Consider the following 23,278-nt stretch of genomic DNA (forward strand, 5'->3'; position numbering starts at 1 on the left):
CACAGAAGAAGAACATGTACACAGCCATAATGACATAATTTCCTTTACCACCACAGAAGAAGAAGACGGCATATGACGTGCACCGTCCGCCAACATGAAGGCACTCAGGGCAGTTTCTGCCTTTGCTTTAACAGAATAAGCATTGTTATTTCTACTCAAATACTGAATCCACTAACTGGACAAAAGTAGATGCGACACCGACTTAATATCTTGGGTGAGAAGCAGTTTTTTTTATCTGCCCATTGTTTAACGTGCATGCTACTGCAGGCGGCTTGAAGGCCTTTAGCGCTTTGGTTAGCTAACTTTAGCCTCCATTTGCTTGTTTTCTCTAACATAAAGCATGTAATATAATATATATTAGCCATTAACCGAAACATTAGAATCTCATTTACATGTATTTATGAATCTAAAACACTTGCGCATGTCAGCAATAGCGTTAAAGTCGTGAAGTGAGCTTGGTACTTCTGCTAACCTGAAGCTAACATACTCATTATGAAGTTAGCTCAGAGCAGCTGCAGCAACAGACAACAACAGACAGACCAAAACATTTGTGTTTTGGACATGAGGGATAACAAGTCAGCCCAGACCATTAAGTATCACCTTTGAGGAAAGTTGCTACATAAAAATTAACATTTTAGTGTCAGTTTAGTGTGCTTTTATCTATAGCAGTGCACCCAGAATGAATGAATTCATGCTTTGCTTAATAACGGAAATGCGTATTTATCACACAGCAGACAAAGGTTAATGGCTTAGTTTTAAAAATACCGCTTTTAATGTAATTTTGCATCCTTGAGTTAACTCTTGATGTATAGTAACCTGTCTCAATGTTATTGATTTATTTTGCGTGCATGTTATTACATTAGTTCACTACTTTTATGGATGCACTCCATGTTGAAAACACTCCCACTGATGTCTTTCTCTCTTCAGACTTTGCACTAGTGTTCAGTTATATTGATGCAGAATATTACATGCCAGAATACATGTAATAAAGCATTGTTTGTCATATCTCCAGTCCTGCAGAATGTCCAAGATCAGGCGGAAGGTAACAGTGGAGAATTCAAAAACCATATCTGACAGCAGCAGCAGCAGCAGCACCACGACCAGCAGCACCGGCAACCCCGCCGCCCCCTCTCGCCGGCCCAGTGTGTTCGAAAGACTCGGCCCCAGCACTGGGAGTAATGCTGCTGATGTACGTATAACCTAGAGTGCAAGGTGCAAAATAATTTATTTATTTCTTCCTGGTCTCTGAAAATACTTAAGAGATGCCACATGGTATTTCCAACACATGTCGAGGTTGTAGATTTTTCATGCCTGTTTGTCCTTGTTAATAAGGAGTTTACTTTTGAGTGCTTTTTGACTTACTGCTATAACCATATGTAGTAATACATGTAGCAAATGCAGTCACTCATAACTTCTTATCATTATTGAATAGTGAGTATTGCTGCAAAGAGTGGACTTTTTAAAAGTTTTTTTTTTAACAGAATCTGTCTAATTTCATCAGGTGTTGCTTTATCTCATCAACTTTATTTGTTTGTGTCTTTCAGAGTCACTGTAGAAATTGGCTGAAGACCGGAAATTGCAGTTACGGCAACACTTGTCGCTACACACATGGAACTCAGCCACGAGGCAAAGGATTTAGCTTTAGTCGGTAAGATTGCTCGTTTCAATCTTGATTCATTCATCAGCATCTTTATGTGATATTGTAAGTATATGATTCACATTCATTTCTGTTGCCATTATGTATGTGTCTAAATGGAGCAGGTCAGCAGAGAGACCCACAGGTGATCTGCGGGAGAGGATGAAGAATAAAAGACAGGATGTTGACCCAGAAAACCTGAAGCGAGATCCAGACGAGCCCATATCCCCCACAGCAAGAGTGAGTTCTCTGCTCCTTCAGTCTCTGCTTTTAAAAGAGCTCTCCGCAGATTTACTCCGCTTCTATTATATTGTCGGTTTGAATTTATTATTATTAAAGAAGTCTTTAACTATGATTTAGGTTTGAAGACATGCAAAAGGAGAGGCACAGGAAGCAACGCAACATGTATGTGTCATTCTAACTAAATCTGTTTGTATTCATTTACAGCAGAGAGACTCCTCCAGAGGCCGACACAGAGAGAAGGAGGATATAAAGATCACAAAGGAGCGCACCCCAGCCAGTGAAGAAGAGCCCACAGAGTGGGAAACGAATCGTGAAGGTTCAACAGCTTTTTTTTTTTTTTTTTTAAATTTAAAGGACAAGTGACCTGGTTACTGTTTTTACAGTGTTTGACCATATTGACTATTCATTTAAATGGGTTGTCTTTACTCGGTTTTGAATTTTGTGTATTCATGTACACATTTACTATTTAATGCTTATGTTACTATCTGTACTTTTTCCACTGTACACATAAAAAAATAACAAAATAGATGTCTCATACCTAAATTAATTGTGGTTCTTTTTGGTTGACTTTCAGACTCAGATATCGGTGACTACGACTACGAGTTATCCCTAGAGATGAAGCGCCAGAAGATTCAACGTGAGCTGATGAAACTGGAGCAGGAGAATTTGGAAAAGAGAGAAGAGATCGTCATCAAGAAAGACGAGACCTCCGCCAAAACAAGAACCACCGCCATGCCGAAGGTAAGTAACAAGGTGCACATATTTTAGTTACTTTCATGTTTCTGTAATTTACATTCACACTCAGTCTTGCTGCTTGTGGTCCCTCTGGATTTTGGGGCTTGACCTCCAGGGCAAGTCACCACACTCGCTGAAGTAGTAGTGTGTAGACTGAATTTCCACCTGATCTGTCATCTCTATCCCTCAGGCCTCCCCTGAGCAGTTAAGCTCCAAAGATTCCCCCTCATCCAGGAAGTCCAGTGGCTCCCCAAAACACAAAAGTGGAACCAAAGGGCCAGGCTCTGGGAAGAAAGAGAAGAAGATGTCGGTATCCTCACCTGTCTCAGAAACTGCCAGGTAGGAGTCTGTGGTTCTGTTAGTTAGTATTTTTGTTCATTTGTTTGTTACTTCTGAGAGGGAGTTTCAGTTTTCAACCCTGTTGCTGTGTTAGTTACCAGGATGCAGTAAAAGCACCACTATGTATCCGTTAAAATAATATTTGACACGTATCAAAACACCTTTTTTACCTCTTTTTCAACAAATTTCATCATGAGACATGAGATATTTGGATGAACATCATGTTTTTTATCCCATGCCTTCTTTTGTATCTAGTTACTAATTTCATATTGGCATAGTCAACTGCCATGTAGGAGTCTATTAATCATGGCAGTTTATTGGTGACAATGTGCAGTTGCAAACAAATGACACAAATAACTGCACACATGTTGTATTCACATACAATAAAACACTACTTGAGATTTATATGCCTATTAGGGGAAGATATAATGGACATTTTCTATTTTCTTCCAACCAGGCCCTCAAAAGGAGGCCACAGCAAGAAGAAAGGACCCCGTACCCCCAGTCCTCCTCCCCCAGTCCCCTTGGATATTCCTGTGATGGGGAAGAAACACAAGGGCAAGCACAAAAACAAGGAGAAGTCTGAGGAGAAGCTGAAAGAAGGGAAAGATCGGGGGCGAGATACAGAAAAACACAAAGAGAAGAAGGAAAAACGCAGGTACAGTGTGGACTGCAGAAATCTGCCAGTCGTCATCACCACATAAAGCAAACATCTTCACATATATTCTCATATCATCTGCAACTTTTAATACTTGTCCGTTTGAATATAATCTTGTTCCTTATAGGGACCGATCAGACAGTTCCCACAAGGCCAAGCGTTCAGTGACATCAGAAGAGCGTTCTGGTAGTGTGTCATCTCCCTCCAGGGGCGCTTCACCCTCAGCCAGGAAGAAATCCACCTCTCCCAAAGCTACGTCCCATAAGGCTGCTGCACTGGCTTCCCCTTCTCGCAGGTTAGCATGCGTGGGCCACCAAGTAATAATTTCACTACAGGCTTAAAGCACTATGAACCGACTAGACTACTACTTGACAAAACTTATCTTTAGTATAGTATCTTTTAGTATAATTTGATAATGATGCCTCTTTATAATAAAATATTTTAATCAGTAAATATGGGACCTGACACCTGTGATGAAATAACCTGCCTTTGTCATTGCAGGTCTCCTTCTCCTCCACGCCACCAGCGTACCCCCACTCCTCCCCACCACCGCTCCCCTTCCTCCCACTCCGGCTCCTCCGCCCAGCGTAATTCTCCCTCTCCTCCCCGTCGCCGCCGCTCATCCTCTCCCACCTACCACCGGAGCACCGCAGCCACGGCCTCTGCCTCCTCACCTCCGAGCTCCCGCCGCTCCCGATCACCACCCGCCTCCCACGACACCTCCTCGCCCCACCGTCGGTCTGACAGATCGAGCCCCAGCCGGCGCCACTCGAGGGGCCGCGAGAGGAGCCGCGGTGAGAGAGAGAGGAGTCCGCCCGCACAGGAGCGCAGACATGAGCGCAGAGATGGTATCTTTATATTCTACTACTGTATTTGTTTGTCTTGTTTCTCACGTCTCTATATATGTATATGTATAGTTTCACTTCTTGCCACAGTGGAGCTTCTTGATGCTAATTCAGATATTGAGATCACATCACACTTTCACATCATCAGTGATTTTGGTGGGTCCTGCTTTTCTGAGACTTAGTAATGGTTCAAAACTTCAAAATAATTACATTTGAGTCCCTAAATTTCACATAATTCCAATTGTTCTCTTGATCTTTTCAGATATAACTATATATTACATGATATGTTTACAATCGGTCCCATTTTGCAGAGCATTAATTGGATTATGTTGACAAATGTAGCAATTGATTTGAGCAAGAGGAAATATAATTTCCATTGTGGTATCAGTGCAATATCCCCAGTGCATAGTAAGCCAATTTAAAACATAAATCATCTTATTCATCAGTTGTTAAGCTTTGTCTCTCTTGCAAACAGAAAGCCGCAGCAAGCGAGAGAAGGACAGCCTCCGTGACGACCGGGACTATGACTCTGAGCAGGTCTCATCACGGGACAGTCGCGACGACAGGGAGACCAGAGACGCCCGAGAGCGACGGGACGGTCGCGATCGAGGAAGGGAAACGACCCGAGAGTCTCGCGACCACCGAGACAGCAGGGATGTGAAGGACTCCAGAGAGAGCAGGACAGAGACCCGCTCAAGCCGAGAATCCCTGGAGCGGCGCGACCGTGAGCGGGAACGAGAGAGGGAACGGGAGAAAGAGAGAGAGAAGGACAGAGAGCGAGAAAAGGAGAGGGAAAGGGAAAGGACTGAGACGCACAGAAAGGAGGAATCGAGCCAGGAGGACAGGAGTTATGGGAGAGGTTATGGACGTGATGATGGAGGGAGAGCGGAAGGAAGGACGGAGAACAGGACGGACAGGACTGAGAGGAACGGACGAGGGAGGGGACGTGGAAATGAAATACCTGATAAAGGCAAGAACTGACATTACATATAACCTTCATTTGCATAGTTTGTTTTATTTGTGGCTATAAAAACAGTATTGCTTACAGCATCATTTGAATCACTAATTGCAACTTTCCTATGTGTGTGTCTGTGTAAAGTGAACATTTTCTCCTTTTGTCCTCCATCAGGCTCAAACAGGAACTCCAGGGGTTCCCAGCTGGAAAGCAGCCACGACAACTGGGAGTCACGGAGCAGCGCGGTGCGTGAACGGAGCGTAGAGAGGAGCACGGACCGCGGTGCTGCCGAAAGAAGCTCCGACAGGGGTTCAGACCGAGACCGCTACGAGGGTGACAGAAGAGGAGAGCAGGCCCGGGACTCCTCCTATGACAGGAGAGGAGGGCATAGTGAACGGGATCGCAGAGACAACCGAGAGAGAGGTGGGTGTTAGAAATAAGTCACAAAACAGCAATTCGTATAGTTCCTCAAAAGTGATTAATAATAATAAGTAAAAATCTACACAAAATCTTGTACACAAGCTAATTAAAAACCATGTTTTTTATGTTAAATGTGTTTGGCTAAGCTTTTCAACTCTCTGTTTTTCTAGATCAAAGAGGAGCTTCTCCAAATAGACACCAGGGGAGATCAGAGGAGTCTGAGAGGGAAGAGAGGAGGGACGATCGCAGGGCAGACAGAGCAGACGACAGACGCGACGACAGGACCCGCGATCGGGAGCGAGAGAGAGAAAGGGAGCGAGACAGGGAGCGAGAAAGGGAGAAGGAGCGAGACAGAGAGCGAGAGAGGGAGAAGGAAAAGGAGCGAGAGAAGGAGAGGGAGGCCGAGAGGGAGCGCGCCCGGGAGAGAGAGCGGGAACGAGAGAGGGAGAGAGAGAGGGAGAGGGAGAGAGAGCGGGAGAGGGAAAGGGAGCGCGAGGAGCGGGAGAGAGAGAGGGAGGAGAGGGAGAGGGAGAGGGAGAGGAAGGAGCGCGAACGGGAGAGGGAGAGAGAGAGGGAGCAGCGGGAGCGAGAGAGGCAGAGGGAATGGGAGGAGCGAGAGAGAGGGAGGGAGGAGAGACGGGAGAGGAGAGAGGAAACCAGGGATGACCGCTCTGTTCGAGAGACCCGGGACGATCGCAAGACAAGGCATGTATCTGTGAAGTTTTCATCCATATCGCAACTTATTTATGTCAATCTATTTTTTTTTTTTACCAATTCAGTATCTCTTATAAATACTCAAAATGCCGTTTAAATCCTCCAGAAACAGTCCTCGAATACCATATTTATACATATTTTGTCATAGTAATCCTCCTCTTTTCTCTTTTTCTCTCCCTCTAGTCGTAAGAGGCACAGAGTAGAGAGCAGCCCGAGCCCCCAGCCTACATCTAAGCGACAAACACGGGACCTCAGTCCGGCCGACAGCGACGGCTACAACAGCGCAGAAGAGAAAAGTGAGCGCCCGATTGGCCGAGGGCCGGCCAAGCTCCACCCACAGCCCCTCCTCCCCAGCCCAGTGTGTCCGCCTCCATCTGACAGTAGGGAAATTCTTTTTGAAAGGACACACTCCTGTTTAATGGGGAATGCACCTCTCGTCTAATTCCAGCAATGTAAAGGGGAATGCATGATGCATGTTGATGATTTAAAGTTTTATTTCTCTTTGGTCTAACGTGTAAAGTTTCTCGCCAACTTGTCTTTTTGGTTTTATGTATTCCAATACTGGCAAAAATTGTTGTGAACAGAAATGTACCAAAGTCAAATAATTCTTTAAATAATGCACACTACAGTAAAATGCACTCTTGTGTTTATTGGTTTTCTCTCCAGTTCAGTAATTGCCAATTTAAGTTGCACTTTGGATACAAAGAAAAGACCATAAATTAGCCTTAAATGCAATGACAGTCATACTGAAGGGCTTGTTTACATTATATTCTGCTTTCACTGTAATTATGGCAAATAAGATGCTTAAATAGTCCTGAGCACGGTTATGTGACTGTTCTGTGTGCATATGCAGGTGCGGACAAGCATCGTCTGCTGAGCCAGGTGGTGCGGCCCCAGGAGCCCTTGTTGCGTTCGCCACCAAGGGCAGCTCCATCTGATGAGAAACCCGGTCACTGGAAGGATGAGGAGCGCAGAGGAGCTGCGGACAAAAGGGAAGCCCGCACCCGCCACGAGGACCTGGAGCCCCGAGGGGAACGAACCAGAGGAGGCGACAGACGAGGAGAGCACCTTCCAGACATCCCTTCTGACTCCCGTACACGAGGCAGAGACCAGCGAGAATCCACACCGCCTCCTGCTCCTATAGCTGTGGCTGCTGGCAGTGAAGACAGAGACACTGCTGGCTCCCAGTCCCATGAGGAGGGCAAAAAGAAGACAAAGTCACAGAGGAAGGGTTTGAAGAAAGGGCGCAAAGATGAGGAGATTCTTGCTGGCAACAGCCTGGCTGGGGTGAGCGACCGTTTCAACCCCGAGCCCCCAATCAGTGTTTCAACAGATGGGCCTCCACCCTTACACTCCCCTAGGAAAGGAGCCAAGAAGAAGGCGCTTGATCGTAAGAGGAAACGATCACGTGGAGGAGAATCTGATGTATCTGAGGAGGATTCTTCAGCCCATCTGCCACATAGTAAGAGGAAGAGAGGTCCCAGGACGCCACCCCCCTCAATGAGGCCTGATCACCGCGGTACCGGAGGCAACGCAGAGCCGTCTCCACTGTCCAAAATGGACAACTTCAGCGACTGGTCCGATGAGGAGGTCACAGACCGAGGAGGAGGACCACTGGAACCAACAGCTCCCCTGGCTTCTGCTGAGAGGGCTCCAGCTGAACCTCTGAGGAGAGGCGGTGGACCCAGGGTGGGCAGGGACAGGGAGAGGTGCAACCCCCCACCCATCGCCCCACTACTTTCCCAAGATCCTCAAATGCTGCTGCCGACTCCACAGCCCCTCATGTCCCAGCCCGTGCTCCGCAAACCTCCCCCAGAACAGACGCGCAGCAGCAGCATGGGGAGCAACCAGAGCCGCACGTCATCCAGACGCCTGCGATCTCCCTCCAACGAGTCAGCCCACCGAGATGACCCCCAGGGTGCACGATCTCGCCGGGGCCGACTTCAGGGCACCAACTCGCGTGACCGGGAGAGAGAGAGAGAGCGGGAGAGAGAAAGGCCGGTGGTGTCTGACCCTCCAGGGGCCGAGAGGAAGTCTCGAATTGACCAGTTGAGGAGAGGAGAGCCCAGCCGCAGCACCTCATCAGGTACTTAAAGTCATACTTATCTTGATACTATATTGCTGAACATGAAACATAATCTATTGTATCTTCCACCAGGATCATACTTAATTAAAACTCTAACTTGTATTGTCTCATCTCATCTTCCAGACCGGCAGGATTCCCGCAGCCACAGCTCCAGGCGCAGCTCTCCTGACTCTGAGAGGCAGGCCAGGTCCCAGTCCCGAGCCGGCTCCTATGACAGTCGAGAGCGGGAGAGAGACAGGGAGCAGTTCGAGCGGGAACGAGACCGCAAGGACCTCCGGCCTCAGCAGCAGCAACAGCAGCAACAGCCCCTGCTCCTCCAACAGCCTCTTCAACAACAGAGAGACTGGGAGCCCGAACCTAGAGACTGGCCCAGCAGGGGACGGGAGCCTCTGCTCATGCGTCCTGGCCGTGAACCTCTCCTGAGAGAGCGGGATATCAGGGACAGAGAACGCTTACTTCCTGAAGGACTCATCCAGCAGCATGAACGGGAGCGAGAACGAGAGCGAGAGAGGGAGCGGGAGAGAGACAGTAGGGGTGATAGAGGCGGCGATCGAGAGAGGGAGAGGATGATGATGATGGACCTACCAACCCATGGGGACTCCAGGGCTCCGGGACGCGGGGACCTTAGGGGCGAAATGAGAGGGGACATGCGAGGGGACATGATGAGGCAGGACAGGGGTGACTACGAGCCCCTACTGCCAAGAGAAGCCTTCAGCCCTCCAGAGCCTGAGAAACCAAGCAACAGTCACCACCTCATGGCAGAGCTGGAGAAGGCCGACAGCATCGACGGTAAAAACATGAAAGCATGTTTGCATTTTCATGTTTTCACTTTTTCAAAATACGCTACAGTGAATTTAAAGGAATCTGTATGTGCTTTGTTCTCAGCAGAGGATGATGGAAAAGAAGACGATGGACAGTCAGTCGCATCAGTCGGAGAGGAGTATGAACCAATCAGTGATGATGAGCTGGATGAGATTCTGGCTGACAGCCAGAAGAAAGAGGATCAGCAGGACGATGAGAAAATTACAGGTACCAGAAAATACTTTTACTTTGGAGAAGGTCTATTGGGAATGTTATGTAAAATTACCTCTCTCTTAATAGAGACTTTTAATTTTCCAATGATACTTGATGTAATGGCTTTTGGTCGGACACTGTTGGATATTCTTTGTAAAGTTAAGCACCTGGTGTCATGTGTTGGCAGGTCCTCTGGATGTGATTGATGTTGATTGGTCCAGCCTGATGCCCAAAAAGAAGCAGGAGCCACGGGCGGCAGGGGCAGCGTTGCTCCGGTTCACCCCAGGGGCTGTACTCCTCAGGGCAGGCATCTCTAAGCGACTTGCTGGGCCTGAGCTCCTGGAGCAAGTCAAAGAGGTGTGCAAGTCTGAGCTGGATGACCCCAAAGGTGAGTTTTACATTTTGGGGACAATTTAAAGAATGTTTTTACCACTATGATTTGTACTTAACTGAATTAGCCCTCAGTGGTCCTTGTGTAACATTTCTGTGTGATCCATCAGTGTTACATTCTGTCAACTCTGTCCCTCCAGATGCTGACAAGCTGTTCGAGCATGACCTGGGCGCCTTGAATATGGCGGCTCTGAACAGACGGGTGGAGAGGGCAGGTTTACTGAGCAACCTGGGGCCCTGCTGCAAGGCCCTGTGTGCCCGCAGGGACTTTGCCATCCGCCGGCAGCTGTTAAAAAATGACAAGGTAGATGTTATCTGATCACTGGCAAGATAAATAATTCAATACTGCCAATTACTTAGTGTTCATATAAGCTATGTTCTCTCAAGTTTCTCATTTAAATCTACTGACATTACAACAGAATGGTTAAGAGAATTGTGTTTAAATCTCCATCTCCTTTTTTTCAGGGCCTAACCAAGCAGTACCCCACTACACCTGTAGTAGACAACGAGCTGCTGCAGATGAGCATGCGTCTCTTTAGAAGGACCATGACCGGCCAGGCCACGGCCCCAGAAAGATGCGATGGTGGGTCAGCACCAGCAGCAGCTGATGTCGCTGCAGCTGGTAGTAGTAAACTCAGCACAGCACAGCCTGAGGTGTGTGTGTCCTGAGAGAAATGGGTTTCATGGGTCAAACACATGAAAGTAAATGCGACTAAGCCTTTACTTCTTCTAGCCCCTAACTCTCCCTGACTCTGTCCCATTTCATTTACATACATAACATTTTTAGTCATGAGAGGAAATAAAGCAACACAGCAAAATTGTGAGTCTTTCTCAGTTATGCCTAACATGTTTTGGATGATCTGCAAGTGCTGTGCCATAGACTACTGGACATTCTAGCCTATGGAGGTGTGTAATGAACCTTGTATGAGAAACGTAAAACACACCTAAAAAAAAAACAACAAAACAAAACGTCAACTTTTTTTTTTTTGTGCATTACAATGTTTTAGAGCGGCTTTTTAATTGTCAGTTTCACCTGCCTAACCAAGTTCAAATGTTTTGTTTTTGTATATTGTGCATTGGTTACTACAACTGTGCATTAAAATGGTTAGATGTTGATTTTTGTAACGGGTCTTTTGCTTTGTATGAAGTGACTGTTCAGCCTTTTAAATAATGTGACTCTTGATGTTGTTATTATTTTTTGTTTACACCATATCACAAAATATCTGCGGAGCATATCTAAAGCAGCTACTGCAGAGAAGTTACTGACCAACAACACTGAAACATCCTGCAGGGACTTGAATGAATGTTTCTCACAAATAAGCACTGCCAAACTATTCCCTCACTGAATGTAATTTGTTACAACTGTTAGTCTGTGGAAGCATTATTGAGAACTGCTTTTTTTTTTTTTTTTTTGCTTGATGTGTTTGTTTTGAATGGTTTGGCAATGTCTCCCTGAAATGAACTGTAATGGGTGCAGAGCACACTATAGACTGCAGAGTACCAGAGCAGCAACATTGCCATGTGGAATTCCTCTCCATAAGTTTCACCAGCGCACACCGTCCAAAAAGGAACTGAAATGTTCCCCAATAGGAAAAGACACTAGACTGCTTAGATAAACATGACTGAAAAGATAATTAATTTGAACTCCACATTTATTTTCTGTGCCCCAGTGGATGAACATCCAGAGTCACAATAAAAAAAAAGACTTTTACAGGTGGATAAACTGACTTCTGGGATGTGATGGTTTCAAAGCAATTAGCTCAACAAGTGACGCTTGAAAAAAAAGAAAAGCAGGTTATGCATGCTGTGAGTGCTGGAAACACCAATTCAATGGACAAACCAGCATCAGTATTGCACCCGAACAGAATAAAAATGGAAAAAGGCTGTTGTCTTAGAGCCCTGGATTCAACATGACACCTCCGCCCTGCGATGCAACTGTGCCTTTAAAGTGACATTACAGACATGCAGAGATCGGGCTTTGAAGTTGTAGCCCAGTATCTTTAAGTTTGACCACAAATCAATGGTGTTGGAGACATATTTCCTACTACATGTTTCTTTTGTCTAAGGTTCAAAGTCAATTTTGGGATGTGTAAGGAATGATACCTGGTTTAACGCTGTATTTTTTTAATATTGTAAAATAAATGTAGAATGACATTTCTAAATTGTAAGGAAAGTAAGTTTAACTGGGGACCTTTTTCATCAAGATTGTCAGATTAAATGATTTTAACAAGAGCTATGAAGACAGCCACTAAATGCATGCTTTTGCATTTTCAGGTAAGTGCTGAATTTGACACACAACCACTTTAGGAATGTTCCTGATCGCACCTGGATAAAAAAATACTAGAAATTCTTACAGTCCTATGAAAGAAGTGTGAAGTGTAGATACAAAAAAAATGCATCCAAACTTTTACAGTAATTCATAATTTTTCAATAAACAATAATGTAATTATGTTAAAATGACCACTTTCTGTCATTGTTTGAGTCATTTGGTACCAGTGTGATGAAGACTACCCCAGAAATAGAGCAAGTGTCTAATAAAAGATAATTTATTATGCTGTAAACAGTTGAAATTCCTGTTTCTAAGTTCTGTCTTAAAATGGTTATAAACTGCTTTTTGTGTGTCATACCATTGAAACAGTCGTTTCACATCTGATAACATTAATCACAATAAAACAACACATGCCATATATGTTCCTAAACAAAAGAACATGATACATAAGCAGAATAGAGACATAGAACCCATACATTTATCTCTTAGTCAATGCTTTGTCTAAATAGTCTGATAATGCAAAAAATGTACGTCTCACAGAGTCTTCGTTATCTCGAAATCTCTCAAATGATACAATATTTTTTTTAAAAATTCAATTAAATGGCAAGTTTCTCTCCTAAATGTTTTTCTTTTTCTTTCGGGGAGGAACCTTCAGTCATGCATTTGTTGTTGACGTATATCACATAAAACGGACCGGTTTCCTTTACCCACAATCCTCAGCGTTAGATCCGTCCTTCCGACTTCCGCCTCATCTGCTAGCCGATGTGAGTAATTTTTCAGGAAATTTTATTTCTACAATCTAAGTCCATCCTGCGATATTAAAGTAGTAATTGACCACAAATTCACCATAAATATACACATTAGTGATGCGTTAACGTTTGTATGGCGGTTTTGAGGCGGTTAAACGTCCGTAAGGATAATTTAAAACGGTGAACGGTAACAGTCCGATGGATTCTCCCGGAGTGGCTTCATTTAGCCCGGCTGCTCTGTGCTCGTCCCGCCTCAGCTAGAAACGGTGGATTTATGATATTGTGTCTGATATAAAACACTAGTGCACGTCTTAAGTGCTGTTTTTACTTAAACTTAAGTGACTTTTATACTACTAGTAGCCTGCAGGCGCCTTAGAGCCGTGGTTCCCAACCATTGTGGCCTGTAATCCCTCAAAATAAAGTAAAGTCTTTACTAGGGACCCCTCCTCACATGTTGCATTGTCTACCAGTTAAGTTACTGATTATTGTCTTGATTCAAATATTCGTTAAAGTTGACAACAGTCCTTCAAGTGTCTGGTTTTGTCTAACAGTCCAAAACTTGAAGATCTTCAGTCTATCACCATGTTCCACAAAGAAAAGCAATAAATCGTCACATTTGACAAGCTGAAACCTGCTTATTTTTTATATTTTGGCTTTAAAAAATGACAATTATCCAGTTATCAAAGTAGTTAATGATTAATCTGTTGATCAACTAATCAATGAATTGACTAACGTTGCAGTGCTAGAAAAAGTACTTATTGTGTTTGTATTACTTTTAGAAGCTAAAAGAAGGTAAAACACAGAAAGTAAACATAAGAAGAAAGCTTGACCAAAAAAATCACAATTTTGCATTCAAATGTTATTTTCTGTATCTTTATCTTCCTATCATCTCACGACCCCAGGTTGGGAACCACTGCGTGCAAAAAATTCATTTTCTAAGCTAATGATGCTGTTTTTTTGTTTTGTTATTTTTTTTTCAAAATAAATCGGTGTAGAAAGTATCTTGCGTTTTCAGAAGTGTTATTTAATTCAAACTATTTGTGTATATTGTTCATAGATGGCCCCAACTAAGAAAGGAGAGAAAAAGAAAGGGCGTTCAGCCATCAATGAGGTGGTGACCAGAGAGTACACCATCAACGTCCACAAGCGCATCCATGGAGTGTGAGTATGACAAGAAGAATCAACTGTTAGTGCTCTTGTATCTGTCGGTAAACTGATAATCCAGCTATTATTGCCACTTCCAATCAGATTTAATTCAAAACATCCTGCTGTGCTGGTGTTTTTATTTTATTAAAACTATTCACATTTTAGAACAAAGCTTTGAAAACACATGAATGGTGGTCTTACCTTTTATCTCCACCCACATTAAAGGATAATGTTGGCAATATTCATATATAACAATGAATTAAGACAGTTTATTTATTGCACATGTCACATTTTAATGTGCTCCTCACCTTCATATGTTTCATCCACTTCATTTCTGGGTCCATATTTTCTTTGTTCAGTCAGTATTTCATTTCAAGTTTTATATCCCATTTCAAAACTATTAGTATTCCATTCTGTAAATGGATTTTTTAAATGTTCATTTCATTTTTAGCAATACTTTGTCTATTATTACTGTACTCTTCTGTTTTCTTCTATGTTGCATTTGTGGGAGCAAATGCCAAGACACATTCTTTGTATGTTTGCATACTTGGCTATTAGATTCTGAAACAAGCTCGTTTTGAGTGTAAAGATTTGGTCAGCAGGGCTGCAAGCAAAGCTGACGTCACTGCCATTAAACATGTCAATGAATTTTTTATTCACCCTTGAAAATGTCAGAATTAATAGCACATGGTGTCATATCTCGCAGGAGCCCAACTAGTGTCTTGAAATAGTTTAGACTATTAAGATATAATGAAATGACTTAAGCGAAAGTAACCCTGTTTGGTGTTTTATTAATTACTAAAACAAGTATCATCAGTATTAATCTTTATTAATTCTGTCTGATTCAATGGTGTCGTCTCCTTGCAGGGGTTTCAAGAAAAGGGCTCCCCGCGCCATCAAGGAGATCCGCAAATTCGCCATGAAGGAGATGGGAACTCCCGATGTCCGCATCGACACTCGCCTGAACAAGGCCGTGTGGAGCAAGGGTGTGAGGTAAGATGAGAACTTTTATACTTATATCTACACAAAATGACTCTCTGTTAAGGCTGACCAATATTTCAATGAAAAGTATCTGTGATAACATAACAACTACCCTCTGAACACATAAAATTTTGGTTTGACCGTCGTCCATTACTTTAATTTAGATTTATAGTGAATGTTTTTCCTGTAAATTAAACTGAGTGTAATTTAAACTGTGCTTATAATGAATGTATTTCAAATATTGTCACAACTGTCTTTTATAGACTTTTTTTGCCAGTTTGGGGTTATTACATTAAACAAAGCAATCTTCTATGTAGTGAAAATGTTGACTGTTGGCTCAGACATGAAGTGTCTCAGTACACACCACTAACAAGTCACTGTGGTTGGTGATTTTGACACTGAATGTTGTGCTCAATAGATGCTTAGGATGGCTGGAATATTTACTGACGAGTCCTTAACTTTGAGTGAGGTGTTAATCATCTTTTTTTTTTTTTTTTATTCAGTACTGTCAGCAAGTATAGAAGAGAAGCTGCAAGAAATTAGGAATTTTTAGTCTGGTTGCCCTATTTTCACTGTAAAGAACATAAATGCAAACAATCAGACTTTCAGAACTTATGTTTTTAGTTTACACTGAAGTTCTCGCTATACAAACAAGGGCTTCCTACATAAACGAATCATTCTTATCATTATTTTTACTCTAACGACAAATGTTTTGACACTCAAACATGTATGCAGCATTGGGCTATGACACAATCTACTGGGCAGTGTAACCATTGCGTTACTGTGTTTTTCAGGAACGTGCCGTACAGGATACGCGTACGCCTGTCCAGGAAGCGTAATGAGGATGAGGACTCCCCCAACAAACTGTACACCCTGGTCACATACGTTCCAGTCACCACATGCAAAGGTAAATATGCTGCTCACTGACTTGATCATTCACCTACTGAATTAATAATCTAATTTTAATTTTAATGTTTTGTCCTCTTTTGTTTTTCCAACAGGTCTTCAGACAGTCAATGTTGATGAAAACTAAAAATGTCCCCTCTACGAGTGGAATAAATAAAACAAAAGGAGCCCATGTCTTGTGTCTTTATTTCTGCTTTTGCATTTAATTCGAGGTTTTATTTGGGATGAGACTTGGATTTGGTTTAATAGTTATATTAAATGTTCTTATGCAGAGGAATGTTAATAGAAATTGACCTTAACAATATGTTTGTTAGCAGGGCTGTATGTGTAATTTTACGTTCCTGCATGAAGGTTGTTTCAGGGATGCAGACAGTCATTGTCCCTTTTTACAGCAAAGGGAAACTGTTTCATTATTTCTTATTAAACAGTGGCAGTGCTGTCTTTGGCACTAAGACTTGGTATTATGATATCCATAGGGTATACAAAGCAATATTTTTTTTCCTAATACAAGCAGGATGATAGCAAGAAGTCTAGTCAAGTCAGTGACGTGATTAGATATGGACTTTGCAGTTTGTTTAGTTAATTGAAGTCAATATTAAATGTGTGATCGATGCTCATTGAGATGCATCAGAGTGAGCAGGCAGGAGATAAGCACTTTAATCAGACACCTGAATATGGGACTACCACTTCAGTTTTGCTCAGTTTGTCAGATTATCATGAGTACATAATGAAAGGATCGAATCTAATACACAGTCATATGTTTTATACTCTTATCTCTTACTATTGCTTTTACTATTTTACATATTTCATTCTCTCCTTAGTGCATTGTCAAGGAGCTGAAACCTAAGACTTTCTTATACTCGTGTAATGAGATGTAACAATGAAGAACTTGAGCAGGCTGTAAACATGAACCTGAGCTGTAAGCCATCAAAACTTGATTTTTTTTGTTATCTGGTATTTTGGAAAAGCACCTTTGACTCTAAATGAGTGGCTGATTCAGTGAAAGTATAGGGGACAGACAACTTTATTTGTAAAGCACATTTCAACAAGGCAATACAAAGTGCTTTACATAGAGCATAAAAGGCATCGAGACAGAATATAAAAGCAACATAAGGCAATATAAAGAGATTTAAATACAATTAAATTTGTAAATAAAAAAAGCTAAAATAGAATAAGAGATAAAACAGGATAGTAAAAGTTACAGCACAGTGTAAGATATTAACCATCATATTTGGTTTAATTGAAAGCAGCAGCAAACAAAAGTCCTCAGCTGTGATTTAAAAGATCTGAGAGTTGCAGCAGACCTGCTCATATGAAATATGCCATCCAACTGGGTTTAATGTGCATGTAAGGATTTTAGCTGTGTATTTGGAAACATGCTCATAAAATCACTGTGCATGGAGCAGCTGTAGGATTTGTCTCTTGATGTTAGCACTAAAAATAAACTGGACGTTCACTAGTTAAACTGGGCTGGAAAAACCTGATGTATAATCTGTGTAAAAGTGGATGGTTTCCCTTTATAAATGCAAACATTTAACATGCGTTGCTAGCCTGTGGCCACTAGGGGGAGCTACTTGTTTAGCAGCAGCGTAGACTGACTGTGCAGCAGACAGTCGGATGTTGTGAAGAACAGGGACGCAGCAGTTTACAAGCTATGGCATCTCCCAACATTTTCTCCAGAGTTTTCGCTGCTGTGAAGTAGCTGTAACCAAAACGAGAAGGTAAGACACAAGGCCGGTCTGGTTGCCGTGTCGGCTTTTTAACATATTGAGTGTTAACCTCGCTGAGAAGTTGTCTGATGATCTCAGTCTGGGAGGGACAGGTGTGGCTAGCTGGTTAGCTAACTGACCAGTTAGCTCGCTCAAATACAGTTAAAGTTAGCTGGTATGTATTTTAGTAAGCTAGGTAAGACGTTGGTAGCTATAAATATCAAACAAACTAAAGGCAATAACGTCAGCACTTGCCCACATACAGTATAACATGAGTAGCTATAAGCAGCATAGTTGAGGTGTCACGCAGATAACATTAGTCGTTGTTTAGCGTCGATTTAGGTCAGCGGTTCCCAACATTTGTGGCCTGTGACCCCTTTAAATGAAGCAAAGTCTACCAGGGACCCCTCCTCACAGGTTGCATTGTCTGTCAGTTAAGTCACCTATGATTGTCTTGATTCGTCGGCTAATCGTTTAGTCCACAAAATGTCTGAAATAGTGAAAAATATCCGTTACAGTGCTCTACAGTCCAGGGTCTTCAAATGTGTGGTTTAGTCTGACTAACAGTCCAAAACTCAAAGTTTTAGAGAAAGTTTATGTTCAACACAGAAAAGCAATAAATCACTACATTTGAGAGCTGTAACCAGCATTTTTTTTTTTAAAAATTGCTTAAAAATGATTAAAACGATTATTCAATTATCAAATTAATTGCTGAATAATCTTCTGTCATTGACTAATCAATGAATCGACTAACCTCACAGCTCTGGAAAGAGGACATACTTTGTTTTGTTGGAATAACTTTTAGAGGCTTAAGGAGGTAAAACTAAGGCTGTGTAATATATCAATATTATCAATATCGTGATATAAGACTAGATATCTTGTCTGATAATATCTGTCTTAGATTTTGGATGTTGTAATATCGTGATATTGCGTAAGTGTTGTCTTTTCCTGGTTTTAAAGGCTGCATTACAGTAAAGTGATGTAACTTCCTGAACTTACCAGACTAGCTGTTCTATTTTTTGCCTTTACCAACTAACTCATTATATCCACATTACTGATGATTATTTAACAAAAATAATAATAAAGGTGTTTGGTCATAAATATAATATGATATTTGATTTTGTCCATATCACCCAGCCCTAGGTAAACAGAAATCCACAAGAAATAAAGCAAAAATTAGAAGAAAGTTTGACAAAAAAATCACAAATTTGTCTGTCCATCATCTTGTGACCCCATTGATTAATCCAGCAACCCCTTGTGTGGGTCCCGACCATTAGGTTGGGAACCACTGTTTTAGGTGATGTGGCTGGGTCACTATTAGAAGTAGTGCTGCCAACTAATGTTTACTATAATACCTATGCCAGCTATTCAAATACAGTCTTCAGTCAGGTGTGTGTGTGTGTGTGTAGGTGGGAGCGTACACACAGTTTCCATGGCCGTGGGCTGATGTGCGAAGCGATGCGGCACCACTGGCTGCTCCTCGGGGCTTGCGGCTGGGTGCTGCTCATCCTCATGTTTGTCAGCAAGTTCATCAACTTCAGAGCTGTAGATGGTGAGCTGCTGCCCCCTTTGTTGATCAGCTACTACAGGTGAGTGATAATAATAGGGTTACATGTGATAAGCGCACTAATATCTGATATGTATTTTCAGACTATGGAGAGAGGGTTGCTGGTCAGAGTTGGACAGTGTCAGGAACCAAAGTGGTTAAGCTTATTCCTGTGTCCAGCCCAGAAAAACCAGCTCCAAAGCCGTCAGATCAGGTAAACTCTCTGACCTTGCTACTTTTCATGTTCTTTTTAACTTCTTTTTTAATTAATTGTAGAATTGTTTGCTGACAATGTGCATGTACCCCATTCCTGTGCAAATGGCCATAAAGTCTCTTGAATCTTCTCTGTCCTTTTTAAAAACAAGGCAATCACTTACATTAGTGTTGTATGTGTGTCTCAGCCCTCTGTTCCACCTACAGCGGTAGACTGGCAGTCAGTTGCTGACAAACGAATCGAGCTGCTTTCAACTGTATGTAAGAACAGCAGCCTCAGGAATTTGACTCACGTCTCCATCAGCAAGTTTGTCCTGGACCGCATCTTTGTCTGCGACAAACACAAGATCTTGTTCTGCCAGACGCCTAAAGTGGGCAACACGCAGTGGAAGAAGGTCCTCATTGTGCTCAATGGTAAGTATGGGGTGGATGAAGGTAATAACAAGGCACATGTTTGCTATAATAATAAGGAATGGCTGATAAACCCCAGTAGTGCGTGTGTGATTTAGCTGCATGACAAAAATAGCAGCAGTCTCCTACAAAATGTAATACATTTTTTTTGTAAAACACAGTGCTGTATAATATCCACTGTGGTTTGAGGTCTGTCTGTTTAATTAGGTAATTTCGTGGATGGGTTACTGTATGTTATTGTGGTTGGCAGGAGCATTCCCCACTGTGGAGGAGATCCCAGAAAACCTTGTTCATGACCATGAGAAGAACGGCCTGCCCCGCCTCTCATCACTCACTCCACAGGAAATTACTCACAGGTTAGATCAGAGTTACTGGGATGAATATAGTCTTATTCTTTCCATGAGTAAGATACTTCTTAGGTAGAATTTGGCACAATGCAGCAGCAAATTGTGCTGAATTTGAGCCACACATTTGCTGAGAGAGGATAATCTTATAGCTTTGTTGAGGCTGTGTTATGATCCTTTGTGAGGAATGTCATGTAAAGTAGTAAAGAGATGCCTGCTGTCTACGCCGATCCAATGAATCAAGGATATTTTCATCTTTAATAACTATTTACTCACAAAACCTTGTTATGTTCCTCAACAGATTAAACACTTACTTTAAGTTTTTCATCGTGAGAGATCCGTTTGAGCGGCTGATTTCTGCGTTCAAGGACAAGTTTGTAAAGAACCCACGTTTTGAACCTTGGTACAAGCATGACATTGCTCCGGTCATCATCCGTAAATACCGCAAAAGCCATCGTGACAGCGACCTCGCCGCCTCTGGCCTGCACTTTGAGGACTTTGTCCGTTACTTGGGTGATGTGGAAGGCCGCAGGCGCATGGACCGGCAGTTCGGTGAGCACATCATCCACTGGGTGACTTACGCAGAGTTGTGTGCGCCGTGTGAGATCCACTACAGTGTGGTAGGCCACCACGAGACGCTGGAGCAAGATGCCCCCCACATCCTCAAAGCGGCGGGCATTGACCAGCTGGTGTCCTACCCAGCCATTCCTCCAGGTATCACGCGCTACAACAAGACCAAGGTGGAGCATTACTTCTCAGACATCAGCAAGCGAGACATCAGGCGTCTCTACGCACGTTACCAGGGCGACTTTCAACTGTTTGGTTACCCGAGCCCAGAGTTTCTACTGAACTAAAATGATTAACCCTAACTACAAGACATGTTTTCATATCAAATCCTCTCGACATCTTGAGACAAAGGTGTATCGTAGCTGACCGTGTGCCACAGAACTGGTTGGTACTCAGTAGATGACACACTGTAACGTCTTTTCTTCTTATTTTAGCCATTTGTGCAGGAATAACTGGTTGTTGCTATGTCGGCTGTATTTGCAATGACTGAAAACGCGATGCGTATTTAACATTTTTATGGAGAGTGGATTTTTAACTGATACTGACAAAATATAGAGAAGGGAGAAAGGAAGTGAACACCGGCAGCTGCATATACCTCAGTAGCCAACATTTAACGATTAACAGAGTCAAACAGTGAGATTGAGCTGCATAATTTATCGATTTGCTGATGAAGGTGCAGAAGAAGGTCAATATAAAGAACAAATACAGGTACAGGTCAAATGGAAACACACTTTTCTTCCTTATATTTAATGTTTATGACTGAATGATCCTTATAGGTCAGATAGGTAGGGATACAGGCCCGTTACCCTGTAATGTAGCTGTTACATTGCACTGTGTGGATCACCAAGCTATGGACGATGCCATGCGTTACAACATGTTGTGTCTTCTAGACGTAGGTGAAGATAATGTGTATCAGGGATGCTAACTTTTTTTGGACAAGGAGGGTGAAAGGCAAGAATTGATACCGCCTCATTGATGTTTTTATAACATACAAATCAATTTTTACCTTTTTTTTTTTTTAACAATCAGTATTTCTTTAATGAAAGGCATATTGATGTCTTGTAAGAATGTCGTTAAATAGCATCAAAATGGTCAAAAAATTGAACCAAGACCTTGATGAGTATTGCACAGAGGGTCAGTTTTACCCAGAGGCCCAGCTTTGTCCAGCCCTGATCCATAAGAACAGGTATCAACTGCTTTTGACTTCATTCACTCAGCTGTTAATGGCAACGGGACATTGAAGAAAACAGGATTTTAAAGGATTATTTTATATCCTCGGTCAGAAATGTATTGTGTAATGTATGTATGTATGTTCTTAACATGACTTGCAACTCCAACATTTGTATTACGTGTTGCTATTTATAATGTTATTAACCTGCTGACTAGTGGCACAAACAGTGTTTCAACTGTAAGACAGTACTGCCTCCATGCAACCTCCTGGTGACCTTTTTGGACAGGTGGTTGTGATACAAGAACACAAGTTAGTAATAAAGTTCCATGTAAAATAACAGTATGCGTACTTATTGTGCTACCTTCACATCTTTTTATGTCAATTATTACATTTTTGTGTGTTGCCGTAAATATATTTTGAAGGATTTTGCTTTCAGAAGTGTAGGTTGTTCAGTCCTATTAATTTACTGGAATTTTTTTCTTCAATTTTTTTTAATGTTTAACTTGAGGAAACTTGAGGAAGTACACCCTAAATCAGGGATCAGCAATTAGATTCAACCATGGGCCAGTTTTTTCATTGTTGTTCAATGGGAGGGCCACTATTTTGCAGGTGTGGTGAAGACACAGGCCTGTATTTTTCCAATATTTTTTTTCTATTAATTAATATAAGAATATAATCTTTCAGGACTGTATCCAACAAATTTGGCAAAAATGACTCTTATATGAAAATGTTTTCTCTGTGTTGCACTACCACACCACAGATGCAATAGTAGATTTGCTATCTACTAATAGTTGATTTGTGGAAACGTATCGAAAAGTTTGGATGTAAACTATGAAAGTAAAAAGTTTTCTAGCTTTTTTTCAGGGGCAAAATCTTTTTGCTGGAGGGCCACATTTGCCCCGCGGGCCACTATTTGCCTACCGCTGCCCTAAATTACAATGCCACCCAAAAGTTTGGACACACGTTCCCATTCACTTGAATGGGAAAGTGTCTCCAAACTTTTAACTGAAATTGTATGTCTTGCTGTTTTTTCCAACATGGTTAGACAACACAGTAAACCTGATTCACAGGCTTTCATTTCACATGTTATGTATATAAGTCAACTGCAGTAATATCAAATGGCCACAAGGTGTCAGTAAGCCATTTAAAATTTGACTGCTTTCTTTAAGAAGCCACAAACCTGGTTGAACCCTTGGACTAAATGCCACCACACAGGACTGTTGAATTGACA

General features: G+C 42.3%; 3 protein-coding genes across 3 annotated transcripts; all 3 read left to right on the top strand.

The window, feature by feature from the left end:
* Window positions 1-45: 45 nt before the first annotated feature.
* On the top strand, window positions 46-14,214 carry zc3h13 (zinc finger CCCH-type containing 13). The gene is made up of 21 exons (XM_067583485.1): window positions 46-214; window positions 1,013-1,189; window positions 1,545-1,648; window positions 1,762-1,876; window positions 2,084-2,195; window positions 2,454-2,620; window positions 2,805-2,953; window positions 3,411-3,611; window positions 3,739-3,906; window positions 4,113-4,459; window positions 4,932-5,426; window positions 5,586-5,834; window positions 6,002-6,536; window positions 6,729-6,841; window positions 7,399-8,631; window positions 8,755-9,420; window positions 9,517-9,660; window positions 9,833-10,033; window positions 10,176-10,339; window positions 10,501-13,068; window positions 14,111-14,214. The coding sequence occupies exons 2-20, from the start codon at window positions 1,022-1,024 to the stop codon at window positions 10,702-10,704; spliced, it is 5,535 nt and encodes a 1,844-aa protein (XP_067439586.1). The 5' UTR covers window positions 46-214; window positions 1,013-1,021; the 3' UTR covers window positions 10,705-13,068; window positions 14,111-14,214.
* rpl31 (ribosomal protein L31) lies at window positions 14,111-16,253 on the top strand. The gene is made up of 4 exons (XM_067583493.1): window positions 14,111-14,214; window positions 15,067-15,192; window positions 15,975-16,087; window positions 16,182-16,253. Exons 1-4 carry the CDS (start codon window positions 14,111-14,113, stop codon window positions 16,211-16,213), a joined length of 375 nt encoding a protein of 124 aa, XP_067439594.1. The 3' UTR covers window positions 16,214-16,253.
* A 1,417-nt stretch (window positions 16,254-17,670) lies between these two features.
* chst10 (carbohydrate sulfotransferase 10) lies at window positions 17,671-22,384 on the top strand. Its single transcript, XM_067583530.1, has 6 exons — window positions 17,671-17,807; window positions 19,205-19,347; window positions 19,446-19,555; window positions 19,743-19,968; window positions 20,216-20,321; window positions 20,611-22,384. The coding sequence occupies exons 2-6, from the start codon at window positions 19,242-19,244 to the stop codon at window positions 21,161-21,163; spliced, it is 1,101 nt and encodes a 366-aa protein (XP_067439631.1). The 5' UTR covers window positions 17,671-17,807; window positions 19,205-19,241; the 3' UTR covers window positions 21,164-22,384.
* Window positions 22,385-23,278: the final 894 nt, after the last annotated feature.

This window comes from Thunnus thynnus, chromosome 24 (genome assembly GCF_963924715.1).
Source record: "Thunnus thynnus chromosome 24, fThuThy2.1, whole genome shotgun sequence".
NCBI lineage: Eukaryota > Metazoa > Chordata > Actinopteri > Scombriformes > Scombridae > Thunnus > Thunnus thynnus.